This window comes from Dermochelys coriacea, chromosome 2 (genome assembly GCF_009764565.3).
Source record: "Dermochelys coriacea isolate rDerCor1 chromosome 2, rDerCor1.pri.v4, whole genome shotgun sequence".
In the NCBI taxonomy this organism is placed as follows: Eukaryota; Metazoa; Chordata; order Testudines; family Dermochelyidae; genus Dermochelys; species Dermochelys coriacea.
This window is the reverse complement of record NC_050069.1, coordinates 220,966,626-220,982,067: the sequence shown is the minus strand read 5'-3', so window position 1 is coordinate 220,982,067 and position 15,442 is coordinate 220,966,626. Positions and strand designations below refer to the sequence as shown.

The window sequence follows — 15,442 nt, the reverse complement described above, 5'->3', positions numbered from 1 at the left end:
CTTTTACTGAGTGGCCAGAGAGGTTGAAATGTTCTCCTACCGGTTTTTGAATGTTATGATTTCTGATGTCTGATTTGTGTCCATTTATTCTTTTGTGTAGAGACTGTCCAGTTTGGCCAATGTACACGGCAGAGGGGCATTGCTGGCACATGATGGCATATATCACATTGGTAGATGTGCAGGTGAACGAGCCCCTGATGGTGTGACTGATGTGGTTAGGTCCTATGATGGTGTCCCCGGAATAGATATGTGAACAGAGTTGGCAACGGGGTTTGTTGCAGGGTTTGGTTTCTGGGTTGGTGTTTTTGTTATGTAGTGTATAGTTGCTGGTGAGTATTTGCTTCAGGTTGGGGGGCTGTCTGTAAGCGAGGACTGGCCTGTCCCCCAGGGTCTGTGAGAGTGAGGGATCTACGAGGACAGGCCAGTCCTCGCTTACAGACAGCCTTCCAACCTGAAGCAAATACTCACCAGCAACTATACACCACACCACACCACACCACACAAACACCAACCCAGGAACCAAACCCTGCAACAAACCTCGGTGCCAACTCTGTCCACATATCTATTCAGGGGATATTCAAAGCACTGGTCATGGGACTGAGATTAGGAGGATGAACCTCCAGTTGTTCACAGTATGAAGGGTTTTTTCATAGCCCTACTTTAAGAGATGGAATTTGAGATAACTAATTCTAACATGCCAGATGAGATTGGAGAAGGGCAGATGCTGCACTGATCAGGCATATGACCTTCTCCAAGGCATAATAGATACCTTATGTGTCCATCCATAATGAATGTAAATCTCCTGCATGTGGGGTAGCGTTTGCCTCAGCCATGAGGTGAAAGGAGGTCTTGACATTGACCAATAAGCTGGGAAAACTAAGGCTAAAAAAACACCAACAGGACACTAAAGATTACAGGATGCCAGGAATTGGGAGGTACACAAACATTCCACAGGACCACTGTAGATGCTTATTGTAGGTAAGTAACTGTTTTTTACCCTTCCAAAATAGACAGTATGAGTTACCAGTGCCAAAGACACTCATGATGTCAGCTGTAGATGTACATAATGGAGAAAATAGGTAGTCACGTGTCCATATATGACTGATTTGGTAACGTTTATTCAAATCAGAAAGCTTCTTAAATGAGATCCACTGCTGTGCATTTTACCTATGCGAATAACATTAGTCAGTACATATGGTGCACATCCAAACTCAAGAGTTGAACTGCGCTATAAGAGTTTAAAAAAATTCCTCACATAAGCCATAGCCTATAACAAATCTTGACTATTATATTATAGTTCTATCCAGATACTATGTTATCCCTTTGATACAGGATACAGTTGGACAGATGTGACACCTTGGAAGCATGGAAACTTCAAAAGTCTGTTTTGCTGAGATGTGCCAGATACTGTGGGCCCAAGGATTATTCTTAAATGTGTGTACCTATAAATGTTATATGTATCTTTGTGAGCAAGGGATTGTACGCTAACTCCATGGTGAGGTTACTGAGCTTCCTCCAGGAACTAAAAACAGGGAATAATTACTGCAATTCCTGGGACAGGCAAACCATTCCAGAGAAGTACCACCTTAAAGGGGGATGGGGGAGGGGAAATGGAAGAGATCCAGGAGACAAAGGGATTTTGGTATAAAGGGTCAGCATGAACTGACTCAAAGATCCTCATTTTGATTCAAAAAGTGACACGAGATTGTAACCTAAAAGGCTAAGCCCTGCTGGAAGGGTCTGAAAGACTGCGACCTGACAGATTCTCCATGTGGAAGATGGGTGACACCTGCTAAGCTTAGCATGCATGTAGACTATTTATCATTTTATTATGTTTTCTCTGTAATGCTTTTGTCCTAAATAAATTTACTGTACTTTGTGAACATTGGCTGCTCACTGGGAAACACTGTCATAGTCTCTGAGAGAGAGCAGAACCATGGGGTGCTGGACTAAGATGAGACCTGCTGGGATAGTCGCAGTGAACTATAAGTACTATACTGTATATACTAACTAAAGTATAAATGGGTTAATAAAAAGATACGTTTGTGGAGGATAGGTCCATCAATGGCTATTAGCCAAAATGGCTAGAGATGCAACCCTATGCTACGGGTGTCCTAAACTTCTGACTGCCAGAAACTGGGAATAGATGACAGAGGCTGGATCATTTGATAATTGCCCTGTTCTGTTCATTCCCTCTGAAGCATCTGGCTCTGGCCACTATCAGGAGACAGGATACTGGGCTAGATGAACCATTGATCTGACCCAGTATGAATATTCTTGTGTTCTTAATTGCAGGGGGATTGCAAGTCTAAATCCCTTGTCTGGAGGGAAAGGGACATAAGTTCCCACCAACAAAGAGGTGACAGCTAGAGGCCTGAGATCTAAAAGGTGTGCCCTTGAGCAGACTAGGGAGGGTGCAGAGATGCAGTTAACCCCAGAACTGTGGCAACAGTTTATACACTGCCCTAAATACAGAGGATATTTCTTTTCAAATTTGCTAGGTAGTGGTGTATTGTCTTTAATAAATCAACTGACTTTCTTATCTTTCTCAAAAACCCACCCCATGTGACTTCTGTAAACATCCCCCTTCTTGCGAATATTTATGAATTCTTAACACATACAATGCTCTCTTTCATTAAAAATGTTTTTCTGCTAAAAACTCAAGTTCACTTACCGCAGAATCCTTTAAAACAAAACAAAAATGTCTACAAAAGCATTTTGGAATGTTTTGGTTTTTTGGGGGGATGGGGGAGGGAAGATGGCACTTTTCACAGTTACATCTGTGTGCACAGGTGTAGACTGCGGTTATGTAAAGGAAGTGGGTGACTTAAGGGCAAACTTAAATATATTATAACAACTTGATCTGTACTTCTAATTTCCTTATGTTTTTTTTTTGAACAGTATTCAAAGACTGCTAAACTAAAATTTGGTTCTGCATTTTGGTATTTGGCATGTAAAGTTGCTGGGGACACTGAGACATTACATGCTACAATTTGATGCAGGTGGGAACTGAATTTGTGTGGTTACAACATATGTAGCTTGATGAGTTGTGCTCTGAAATAAAGAGAACTGACAGTTCATATTTCATAACTCCCTCTGGCTTATATGTATTGTACCAAGAGTTTTTCTGGACCATCCCTCCTCACTCCCTCTCTTCTCTTCAAAGCAAGACAAGTCCACAACTAATAAAAGGTTTGATTAATTGGTTCATTTCTTAACATAAGGGTGTTTGCTTACTCTGAATAGCTGACACACAATTGGTATTTAGGAGTTATGCACCCAGGACCCAGAAGAACCAACAAAGAACATGAAGATTTAGAAATCCCTAGTTTGCTATTTCCCTGAAAAAAAGCTCTGAGGCAGCCACTAGTCAGTTTTACACATCCCAGTATCTTTTACCAAGACAATAGGGTTTAGCCAGGATTAGAAAGAAGGGTACAACCAGATGCACACAGGACTAAATTTTCTTGATTGGACAAACTGCACTCAGCACCAGGATTAGAAGCAAGGGGCACAAAAGTGATTTTAAACTGCTTTTACAGTCTCTTGGACTGGAGCAGTTCTAACATAAGCCCAATTGTGAGTGACCATAAGGGGCCATTTTGATAGGCTGGGATGTGGGGATGCCCCACCAAATCCACTTTCCTCTAGAAATACTCCCAGTGTCGGGGCCCAATCCACTTTTAGCCCAGTGGGTAGAGGAGTCACCTGGAACATGAGAGATCCAGGTTCAATTCATGCCTCTGCCTGAGAGGGGACAAGAGAGTGAGAATGGCCCTAATGCCTGATTGTTAGAGAAACCCAGGGTTCAGCCCTGGCTCCAGTGACTCTACTGTTTAATTATTTAAACACAGCAGAAGACCTACATCAGAATATCCCATAGTCTAGTAGTTAGAGCACTCTCCTGGAAGGCAGGAGACACCCTATACAAATCCTTTCTCCCCCTCTGGCAGAGAGGGGGTAAGTTAACCTGGATCTCCCACATCCCAAGCAAGTGCTCTAACCACTGGCCTAAAGGTTATACGGCACTAACACCACTACCACATCCTCCCCAAGCCAGATTTTGAATGGGGCCCAATCTAGTAGGCAGCATCTAGCACACATATGGGATCGGTCTGCATGCAACTTAGGCAGCTTGAATGCATATCTTTCTCCAGTTCACAAATCTGTCTGGGGCTTGGATTGGAGATATGTATCCAGATCCATAGAGGGAGGCAACAGTGCATATGCCCGGGGCAGAAACTTAGATACCTAGGAACTTTTCCTTTGAAAACATACGCACTGAGTGAGTTTAGATGCCTTACAACGTTCAGTGGGAGTTTTGTGGATCACAGTGGAGACAAAACTGGAACTTAAGCACTTTAACCTGAGACTTAGGTGCCTAAGTACTTTTGTGGGTCTGGACCCAAGTTAGTTTAGGTGCCTACAAGGTTAGATAGTAGTTGAGGGGGGATTTTGTGAATCACAGGGGAGCCTAAAACTGGGACTTAGTCACCTGAACCCCAGATTTAGATACCCAAGTACATTTGTGAATCTGGGCCTGAGAGTCTCTGTGCCAAGCAGGGATTCCCTTAGCAAAAGGGAAATCTTCAAAGGGCAGGATCTATGGTCTTTACATCTTTTTTGCACTGCCAGAGCAGTCCAAAGTGACTCTAATGCAGCCAAGACTTTGGTGCACACAGTCCATACAGTGTGCATGCCATCATAGTGTTCTAAAACTGAGAGACACAAATTGCTCTTAGTCTATGCATGGACCTCCCACTGATGTTGATTAAAAGCATTCCAATGTCTGGATCAAAGTGATCATGACCTGAAGACTAAACCATAGCCTATTGTGACCTTTGTCTTCATGAAGGCCATATTTACTTATTTCTTGCAGTGTATTAATGTAGGATATTTGCACAGCTGTAAACATACACACCTTGAATAATTCCACAGAAGCTAATACCAAGCTAGCTGATTAAAAATTTTAACCTATATACAATAAAGTAAGATACTTCACTCTTTGACGCTGCACTTAATTTGTACATATGGAAAACAGCTAGTCTCTCTCTATATATATCAGTTAGATCTATTAATTTGTGGAGTACTCTCTGTGGGAATTAATTTCTCCATCACTAGAGAAATTTAATAATCTACAAGATACTGAAAGGAACAATCCAGGTTTGGGACAGTAGGGTAGACAAGACATACTGCATCTTTTCCAGCTATAATGTCTTTGATTCTCATTGGTGCCAATGCAGGCATTTGTAAGAAACTCATTTTATAGGTTTGTAAAAATAAAACTGATAATACCTGAATGGCTTTTCACCCTTTGACTGGCATGTTGAGTCTCTAGTGTTAGAACTTTGTCACCAGTGTGGTGGTGTTTATCACAATTTTGCTGAAGAAGTGGGAAATGGCTGGAAGATGGCAGAGTAATAATAGGAAAAATGAACCTTGATTTGTATAAACACAAGTATAAAACTTGCATAGTCAAAGTAAAAAACATTGATCTTTGTGATACCTCCGCTGATTCATTCTATAATGTTTATATATTCATATTTATACTAGAAAATAACACTTTTGAAGCTGTCATCTCATCTTCATCTACATACACAAATTTTCCTGTGTAACTGAAGACAAAGAAGAGCTCGGACAGTTCCTTCAATATTAATTGGTTCTTTAAGTACTTAAGCATCATGCCACCATTCATTAAGACTGAGGAGGATCCTAATGACTAATCAAATTAATATAATTTTAAAATGGAGACTGTAAAAAAAATTTTAGCTATACATTTGTAAAAAAAATTATGCAGAATTAGGATTAGATTATTTCTTTTACTACTGGCTTGTTTATAATCTAAGAATATATTTGCCTACCAAATTGCAACCCCCCACTATAAATGACTTAACTCTCCCCTAAAGCCCTTCCCCACCGATGTGCCATTCTCTTTTTCCATGTTATATACTTTTTCAACAAGAGTGACAAGATAAGACATGACAAACCCCTTCCTACTTTTCCTTTCACCTGCCTGTCTCCTCTCCTCCTTCCCCCTATCACTGACAGTGAGGAATTTAACCTGTTTTTCTCCTCTAACCAGTCCACCTTTCCCAGTGATTCCATCATCTCATCTCTTTCCCACCTCCCATATTCTTCTTAACTCTACTCTCATCAGGTCATTTCCCATTACAATAGGATAGGGGGTAATCATAGTGTGCTTCTAACAATCCTAAAGTTGATCCACTGCCCTCTCCCATTACTATCTCTTCTTTTTCTTCCCCTTCAGTTCTAAATTCAAAGAATGTGCCATCTGCAAACATCTCAAATTTGGTCTCTTCCTATCTGGTTTCTGCCTTCACCAAGATCTCTTTTCTGACCAAATCTCTGGCCTGTATTCCATCTTCAGACTCAAACTCTCCATTGCCTATGACACCAGTGATCATTCTCTCACTCTGAAATCTTGTTGTTCCTTGACATTTGCAAATCTGTCCGCTCTTAGTTCTTCTATCTTTCTGATCCCGCCTTCAACATCTCTTTCAGCAGGGTTCCTCCTCCCAGCTTTCACTTTTCATGGATATTCCATTGGGCTCTATCCCTGGATCCCTTCCCTTTCCCCTTGTGTCCTTTCTCGAGGTAATCTAATTTGTTTACATGGCTTCGACTGTTATCTCCACACTGATGACTCACAAAGCTAACCCAACACTCCCAACCTCTCCCTCTCCATCCATTCTCAATCTTGGGCTGTCTTTCTGATAGCTCATCCCCTTGGCAAACTCCATTACTGAGGACACCACCATTACACACCCTTGTCATTCAGGTTCATAGATTCCATAGATAAGACTATCTTTGATTCTGTCTTTTCTTTAGATCCACTCATCAAGGTTGGGCCAAATATTGCAGTTTCTCTATTCATAACATTTCTGAAACCAGCCTTTCCTCTATGTCTATACAGATAAAACTCCCACTTAGGCCTCAATTCCCTCTCATCTTGACTATTGCAACATCCTTCTTTTTGGCTTTCCTGACGCACATCTCACTCCCCTCAAGGCTATTCAAATGTTGCTGTTAAGACCATCTTTTTGGACCATCTTTATGACCATCTGAGCCCTTCTTTTCACAGGATCCCCCTTCACCACTACTTAAAATAACGCTTCTGGTTCTCATTTTTAAGCTCCTTCACATTTGAGACCTCCCTACTAATCTGCTCTTGTTTTGTCCCTTCCACTCAGTCAACTATGCCACTCTGCATTGCCCATTTGTCTGTTTCTTCCAAAAGCACTTTGCACTTTCTTTCATGCTTTCTCTAATGCACTCTTATGAACTAGACTGTAAAACCACTACCCTGATCTCCTTCATATCCCTCCTCAAAACCCACTTCTATCATGATATCTATAGGAAACTGAACTGATAATGGCTAGTAGGAAATTCTGATAATTAACTTATTCATTTGTATCTTTATAATTTTGTTTGAAATTGACCTTTGCTGTGCACATACCTGGTCTATGTTAAATGCATGTTCTCCTACTGCTTCCCTCATCCTCACTCCCTCTTTCCTTCTGATGGTTACATCAACTTGTTGTGTCTTACCTTATTTAGATTGTAACTCTTTGGATCAAGGACTGCCTTTTATTGTGTTTTTTACTGGGCCTAGTACAATGTCCTGAGACACAGAAGAACTGGCAAGAGACCGGTCTTTATTGTCTGACCCTAGTCACATGACATACGTCATGGTAACAAAAATGTTTACCCCTGCAATGGCAAAAGTCAGTATCCATTGACTGCAATGGCTACACATAATAAAAGTGTCAGTACTAAATCTTTCTCTTTTTAAAATGTAGCATAATAAAATTAGTATACAATGGATAAAGTGTAAAGATATTAGAAATATTTGGGGGAATTAATATTTGTATATTATTTTATATTTCACTACATGAAAAATAAAGAATGTAAAAATACAATGGGATAATCAAACTTATACTTATGTAGTCCAGTCACAATAAAACCTTTTAATAATTAGGATTTCCCCCTGATTTATAGGATACCACTTATGCTGGAATACAGTTCAATGCACAGAGAAAACTTTCACTGATGTCAATGGAAGCCATGTATATCAGGGAACAGTCATCAGACAAGGGGAGGGAAAAGTACGTTTCAAGGTAAAGGAATATTTTGAACTTAGTTTCTTAAAAGTATGAGAATCCAAGGTCATCTCAGTGCATTCCATATTGGTATGGAACCAGGAACCCAAGCTTATTGAATTATATAGTTGATAAAGCACTTCAGAAGCATTCAGTATGAAAGGTGGTATGAAAATGTAAATTGTTATAACCATTGTTGGTGTTGACTGCAAATGTGTATTCCCCACCCAGATTCTAATTAAAGGATTCTGTATCACCACTAATTAACAATAATGCTTTATAATTGTATAAACAGAATATATAATGGATCAGTGTGATATATAATTAATCCTGCCCTTAAGGAAAGCTTTTATAAGTCTAATCATGTGTTGAGAATAACCTGTTCATGTACTCACTTCTGAGATACACATCCCTAGCTGCTGAACCTTGGGAACCTTCTAGAAAGAAATGGTCATTGGACTTTCCCAAGTATTCTCTCACAGCCCTGAATGTTCAAAGCCCAGGCTATAAAAGGGTCATGTGGTTGCCAGCCACTGTAGCTCCACCCTTTCCACAGCTAGCTGTGAGGCTAAGTGACCTTCTCTATATGTCCAGAGATTTGTCTGTTTTTAAAACCCAACTCATTTTTTTATTTTAGTAGTTTAGAAGATTTTAATAAGCTTCAGGTAACTTTAGACCTTTTACTTGGGGTATTCTATGTCATTAGGAATTTTAAAGTCCTGACACAACTCCTGCATTGGCAGGGGACCACAGTTTGGACCCCAAAAGATCCAGAAGTAAAACAAATACTCTGGTTAAAGCAGGGCATGTTGTGCCCCTCATGTTCCTAGAGTTGGCTGAACATGATACATCCACAGTGCAGGAGGCCTTAGGAACAAGACTCCCTTCACCTTTATATCAGGGCCCTGTTCTCTTGAAGTGACAGAACTGGCTGCCATGATCTTTGCGAATGTCTTAATTAGGAAAATGGAAGCCTCAGTGCCACGGCTGCCCCCTACTAGAGGTCTTTGGAGGAGAGTGCAGATCTCTTTCACCAATATAGCTCCCATTTGCTGAGGGTTTCTACTTCAGATATTTCCTCAATCAGAAAAAAGAAAGACTGACTTTGTTCATGGACTTTAGGAAATTGAACAATTACATCAAGAAATTTAAATTCTGCATGCTGACACAGGTTTCTGTTATTCTTATCCTTTCCCCCAAGACCATTTCAAGACTTCTACGATGCATGATTTAAAATCTCAGTCAGACCAGCTCAGTAAAAATATTTTCACTTCATATCTCAGACCTCAAGGAAACCACATGTGCACATATCTGGCTGATTGGCTGGTTCAAGCCATGAAGGAATTTCTGATAGTAACATGTACTCCTTCTGACCCTAATACTATGGGTAATCTGGGGAAAATATATAGAAAATATATTTAATTGGAACAATCCTGGACCCTAAAAACTAAGTCTTTCTTTTAAAAGAAATTACTTGTGGATATTTCCTAAACAATACTCCTTTGTGATGGAGAGACCAAAGCCTGCATCATCAGGTTTACTCTTAAGATTATAGATCTCACGGTTTCCTCCATGTGACACCTTAAGCTTGACTACAGATGAGACCATTACTACATTGATTGGCAATGAGTAACACTCCACCTGTGGATGATGTGGCAGTACTTGATCACAGATGTTCCTATTACACTGATATAAAGGATATATCTATGCTTTAATATCAATCTAATTGATTCCACTGCTGGTCAGAAAATTAGTTCTTCAAGTGTACGACCCCTGTACTAGGATTCACACTATGGATCTGCCTTCCCTAGAAAACTATTTCTAGTAACCTAAGATTTAACAGAAGGAACTGAGGTGGTTGGATCTGTATAGCTCTTCTATAACCTTGGCTCAGAGCGCTTGGAGGGCTCTTGTGCATCCCCAATGGACACAACTTTCTAGAAAGATCCTGAAACTCAGCAATGCTAGAGGAATCTATCTCATATGTGTACATATGCAAAGGCAATACAATCAAACAACTTAGTTGCTAGTAACTAACCTTTGTTTATCAGGTCTTTCCTTTGTTTGCTGATAAATATTATCTCCCGACACTTGAAGTTTTACTTTACAATACAAAGGCTACCTTTGCTATCACTTCTTTACTATATTACACGCCAATTAAAAAATAATCTGGAATATAGTCCATAGTGCCATCCACATTCTACACGATCACAGAAGTTAAAAATGGAAAAGACCTATTCATCCAGTTAGTCTTCCCTCAGTCAATGAAGAATTGTGCCCTACAGTTTATTCTCCAGTTATTTGTTCAGTTGGTATTAAATTACTCAAGCAACAAGGTTCCCACCTCTCCCCTTGGGAGATACTAAAACTTACTTACAGTTCCCCTCCCTTGTCTCTTTTAACACTGCCTAACATTTTCATTCTATTTAGTTTTGAAATGTAAGAGACTGCAAAGGAAATTCACATAATAAAATCTAGTTTTAAATGCAATTAAGGTTGTGATGTGAATGCACAAAAGCAAGGAAACGCACAGTTAAAGCAGAAAGATAGCATATGTGTTAGTCACAATGTGGTGCTATCTCAGTATTACATTTTTAAGTTAACTACACATTTCTTTGTTTTTCCTGGTTTGTACCTTAATGTTATGTGAGTGCACTTTTATTGCATAAAAATTAGTATTAAGGCTGGTTATTAAAGTAAGTTTTATTGCTATCACACCAACAACCACATTTACAAATAAATATCTGTTCCACAAACTAATGTATTACCTGACTGGAAATAATCATTGTCTTCCATCATTTTTTTCTCGGTATTAGAGCTTTGTCTTCTAGTCCTTAACCTGTTATAGGTATTGAATTTCTCAAAATGGAATATGCCTGTTAAACATACATAACTTCTAGATCAGCAAGAGGTAAAATACTCTTTAAAACAGTAATATATGAAAAGTCTTTTTCATACCACAATTCCTCTTTGACAACAGAGCACTCTCAGGCTTAAAGCACAATTAGTCCAGCCACATATAAAGTGAAGACAGTATGTTCATTGACTAAGGTTTGCTCTACACTACAGACTTATTTGGTATAACTATGTTGCTCAGGATATGGAATATCCACACCCAAGTGATGCACTATTACCAACCTAACCCCTGGTGTAAACAATGCTATGTTGAGAAGCATTCCTGTTGACATAGCTATCTCCTCTTGGGGACCTACACCAATGGAAGCATCTTCACTAATCCTACAGTGATGCAGCTGAATTGGTGCAAATGTGCTGTTGAAGCACTGTATGGACAGATAAGCACTAAACCTACAAGCGAAGGTTGTAATTCCCCTGCTCATGTACACATACTCCTGCTAGCTCTCATCTAGCCAGTGCGAGTATAAACAGCAGTGTAGCTGTGTAGTACTGATAGCAACAGTGGAGGCACAGCTGAGCTGGGCTGAGGATAAGCCCACCTGAAACTGGTGCTACTGCGGCTATGGATACTTCTGCTGGATGGATGAGAGCAAGCATGACTAACTGTATAGGAGCAGGGCAATTACACCCCTAGATTATAGTGGAGGTACTCTATGACCACTACTTGGCTAAGTCTAATGTGACTCAGAAGCATCCCTTTTAGGTAGCTAAGGAGTGGTATGGACACACTTTAGGATCATAAAAAGAAAAGGAGTACTTGTGGCACCTTAGAGACTAACAAATTTATTAGAGCAGTTAGTCTCTAAGGTGCCACAAGTCCTCCTTTTCTTTTTGCGAATACAGACTAACACGGCTGCTACTCTGAAACCTGTCATTATGCAAGGTTTAGGATCATAGATTCCTATCTTATAAAGCCAGAAAGGAGCACTGCTCTGGCCTCCTGCAAAATACAGGCCAGAGAACTTCCCTGAATTAATTCCTGTTTTCACTATAGCATACGTTTTAGTAAAACATCCAGTCTACATTTAAAAATTGCCAGTGCTGGAGAATCCACCACAGCCCCTCAATGGAGTTCTGTGCCAGAGGGTGGCTGTAACCCAGGGCTGCAGTTGTGGGGGGATGTAAACTAGGAAAAAGGGGGAGGCAGAAGTAGCCCCAGGCAAAAAGAGAAGAAAAAAAAAATCCAGCCCGGCCTTCCAAACGAGTTTCTGTTCAAGAGCGAATGTAAAAGGAGAAAACTGGGGGGGGGGGGGGGGAGCTAGATTAGAGGCCTGAGCGGGTACAAAGCGGAGGGCCTGTAAAACCAATCTTCGTGGAAAGGAAGGAGCCACACATTTCTCACTAGAGCGGAGCCTAGAGGCTTCACGTGTAATGCTGAGGGGAGCCCGCTCATTTGACAAAATACTACGCCATGTACATCGAGTACTATACAGCACCACAGGCGGCCCCGGCTACTCTCCCGGAGCAGCTGCGGCACCGGCCCTCAAGCAGCCCTGCGCTCGCCTGTGCCCGTTCAGCGCCCTCACCAGCTCTCCGTGCGCGCTGTGGCCGCAGCGGTAACAAAGACACGGAGCCATCGGACGGGCCTGCCCGGAGGCGCGACGTGGGGTGGCCTAGTCACACAGAAGGGGCAACGGCCAAGCCCCAGCTCCGCACGCGCCCCGGGCCTGAGGCAGCCGGCTCCCCTCGCAACGCGGCCGCCACCTCCCACTTCCTTGCTCGCCCACCCCGCCACCGGGCAGCTTAAGCCGCCCAGACCACGGCTGCCACCACCCCGCAGCGCAGAGCGGCTCTCCCTACCCCCCCGCCATAAAAAAGAGACCGCTGATTGGCGGACAGAGCTGCCCTTCATGTGCCGTAGCCAATCAGCTAGGGCTAACGGAGGCAGAGTACCCAATGGGGGCGCTGCTTGCCGCCCCTTGCCCATAGCTGCCGGGCGGCTGAGGCTACGAGTTGCCATTCGGGGGTAGGCAGGGCAGTGAAGAGAGCGGCTGGCGGTTGCTGCGGCTCGCGCGGGCAGGCGCACGGGGCTTGCTGCGGACCCCTCCCCCCCCCCATCGCCGCGAGGGCAGCCATATACGATGTGAACGGCTGCGGGACACCGCAGCGCGCCCGACGGGCGGCGATGGCCAGCGCCTGGTGCGGGAGCAGCCGCCGTCGCCGATAGGAAGCGCTGGGGGTAGCCGGGCGGCGCGGAGAGTCGATCGGGCCGCGAAGCGCTTGTCCCGTCCTCGCCCCCCGGCGGCGGGTGCCTGTGGGGAGCCGGCCGGGGGCAGCGCACGGAGCCCCTGCCAGGACTTGCGACCCCCCTGCCCGCCATGTCCTCCTCATCCAGCTCCTCTCAGACCCCGCCCGGGCACCACCCTCCGCAGAGGATGAGGCGCGGCGCCGCTGGGTCACCCACCGCGGCCAGCGGCTCCGCCGGCAACGGTGCGGGGGGAGGTGCCGCCAGCAGCGCAGGGACCAGCCGGCTGCTCCAGCCCATCCGAGCGACCGTGCCCTACCAGCTCCTGCGGGGCAGCCAGCACAGCCCGACCCGCTCCCCTTCCGCCTCGGTGGGGAGCAACACCGGGCCGGCGGGCGGCGGAGGGGGCCGCGGCAGCAGCCCGCCCAGCACGACGCCGCCGCTGGCAGCGGCTCCCCCCCCGGGAGGCGGCGTGGCGGACCCAGGGAGGGTGAAGGGCAGGCAGCGGCGCTCGCCGGAGAGCGGTGGCAGCAGGAGGAGCAGCTCACCTGAGAGACGGAGCCCCAGCTCCCCGGTGTACAGAGGTAAAGCAGCCGGGGCGGAGAGAGATCGGGGGCCGAGACCGAAACACCACCGCCTCCTGCGCCTTCCCCTCCACATACTCCCCGCCCGAGAGAGGGACAGGGTGGGTGAATCTGATGCACCGCAAAGAGACGGGCCATGAAATAACCCCCAGGAAACTCGTCCCGAACCTGAAAATATCCCCTTGATGAGTTTCCCCATGGAGATGGGGAGTGAGCCCCGGAATACCCCTTCTCAGACCCTCTCTTTCTTTAGGAAGTGGGGAGATCTGACCTCAAAAGAAACTCTATTTTGTCTCTCTTCAAAAGGGAGTGATTGGTGGGGGATCAGCCCTGAATGACATCTCCCTTGAAGGGAGAGTGAGAAACCAAGCCTTAAAGTATTCTTTGCGGAGAGAGATTGGGGTTTAGGGCTGAAATACCTCCCTGTGTTCCCAAATAGAGTGATGAGGACAGGCCTTTAAGATACACCCACATACATGCATACAAAAAGAGGTGCAAACAAGGCCTGAAAGGATCACTCTCACATACAAGAGGAGGTACAAATGCAACACTTAAAGTATGACCCTCCAGCACTCCCCGCTGCCCTCCATGCAAAGAGGTTTGAGCACAAGCTTTGATATAACCAAACTTGATGAGATACAGATAGGTGCTCTAAAATATCCTATCTCAGTGCACATGGGTATAAAACACATCCTGTAAATACATCTTGCCATATATGCCTGGAGATAAAGAAAAGCCCTAGAATACCCCACTATTACCCCTGTATATGTACACCCACGTGAATTGAGATGGCACAGATATAAGCTCTAAAGTAACCCCTTTCCTCTCCCTGGTATTTTAAAACAAACCAACCCCATAAACCCTTCTTCCCCCCCCAAATACATTTTTAACTTTAAGGTTAAAATATAAATTTTAAAATACTCCAATACACATCAAAACAAAATACAAAATTCTGATGATATAGTCTCAATAAATGCTAAAAACAAACATCCAGACCTAAAAAGACCATAAAACACCTCAAAGAAAGAAATTAGAAAATGATAGAAACCTTAAAAACTGCAATCTAAAATACAGCCTAAAAAGCTTTAAAATAAGTACAGACTCATTATCAACAGCTCTGACATAACCTGCTTCATGTTGTCTGTTGAATTATTAAAGGGGTTAAAGTGACTGTGGCCATCTTAGCCCCCCCCCCCTCCTCCCACATCACTTCAGCAGTTGAATGAATCAGACTGAATGCACTTTGTATGTTACCCTGCTGCAGTTACCAGGTATCACATGTCACCTCTTCAAGGGAACATTTTATATGGCTCAAGACCCCCTGCACCTCTCCCTAAGTCTCTCAATCTTTATAATTTGCTACAGAAATGAAAATAAATGTGTTTTGGTTGTCAACATGTTTTGTAGCAGTGGAATCAGTTCCCTTATTATTTTTTTTTCCCCCCACATATCTTTATTGGGTATGTGGTAAATTCTTGAAGTCTATTGTAGTGTTTGTGACTTGAGCTGATCTGGCTATTCAAATAATCTTAGAATACAGGCAACTCACTATGTAAGTATATAAACATATGACTAATAATATTAATGTATGGAGTTGGCATACTGTATATAGTATTTACCCTGAAAGCAAATACTAT

The 15,442-nt window shown here is 43.4% G+C and overlaps 2 protein-coding genes across 4 annotated transcripts in view; both read left to right on the top strand.

Annotated features, from left to right (window-relative positions):
* Positions 1–8,408, top strand: part of UMAD1 (UBAP1-MVB12-associated (UMA) domain containing 1) — a 197,469-nt gene extending 189,061 nt beyond the window's left edge. Inside the window, exon 5 of the mRNA XM_043507132.1 lies at positions 1,333–8,408. Within this exon, the coding sequence (XP_043363067.1) occupies positions 1,333–1,432 (100 nt within the window). The 3' untranslated portion in view covers positions 1,433–8,408. The remainder of the gene's footprint in view (positions 1–1,332) is intronic.
* A 4,570-nt stretch (positions 8,409–12,978) lies between these two features.
* The window catches only part of GLCCI1 (glucocorticoid induced 1), a 115,902-nt gene continuing 113,438 nt past the window's right edge, over positions 12,979–15,442 (top strand). For 2 of the 3 annotated variants that reach the window (XM_038392388.2, XM_043509253.1), the window contains exon 1: positions 12,979–13,805. In XM_038392388.2, the coding sequence (XP_038248316.1) occupies positions 13,355–13,805 (451 nt within the window). In that variant the 5' untranslated portion in view covers positions 12,979–13,354. The remainder of the gene's footprint in view (positions 13,806–15,442) is intronic. The other variant, XM_038392387.2, reaches the window with a different exon arrangement.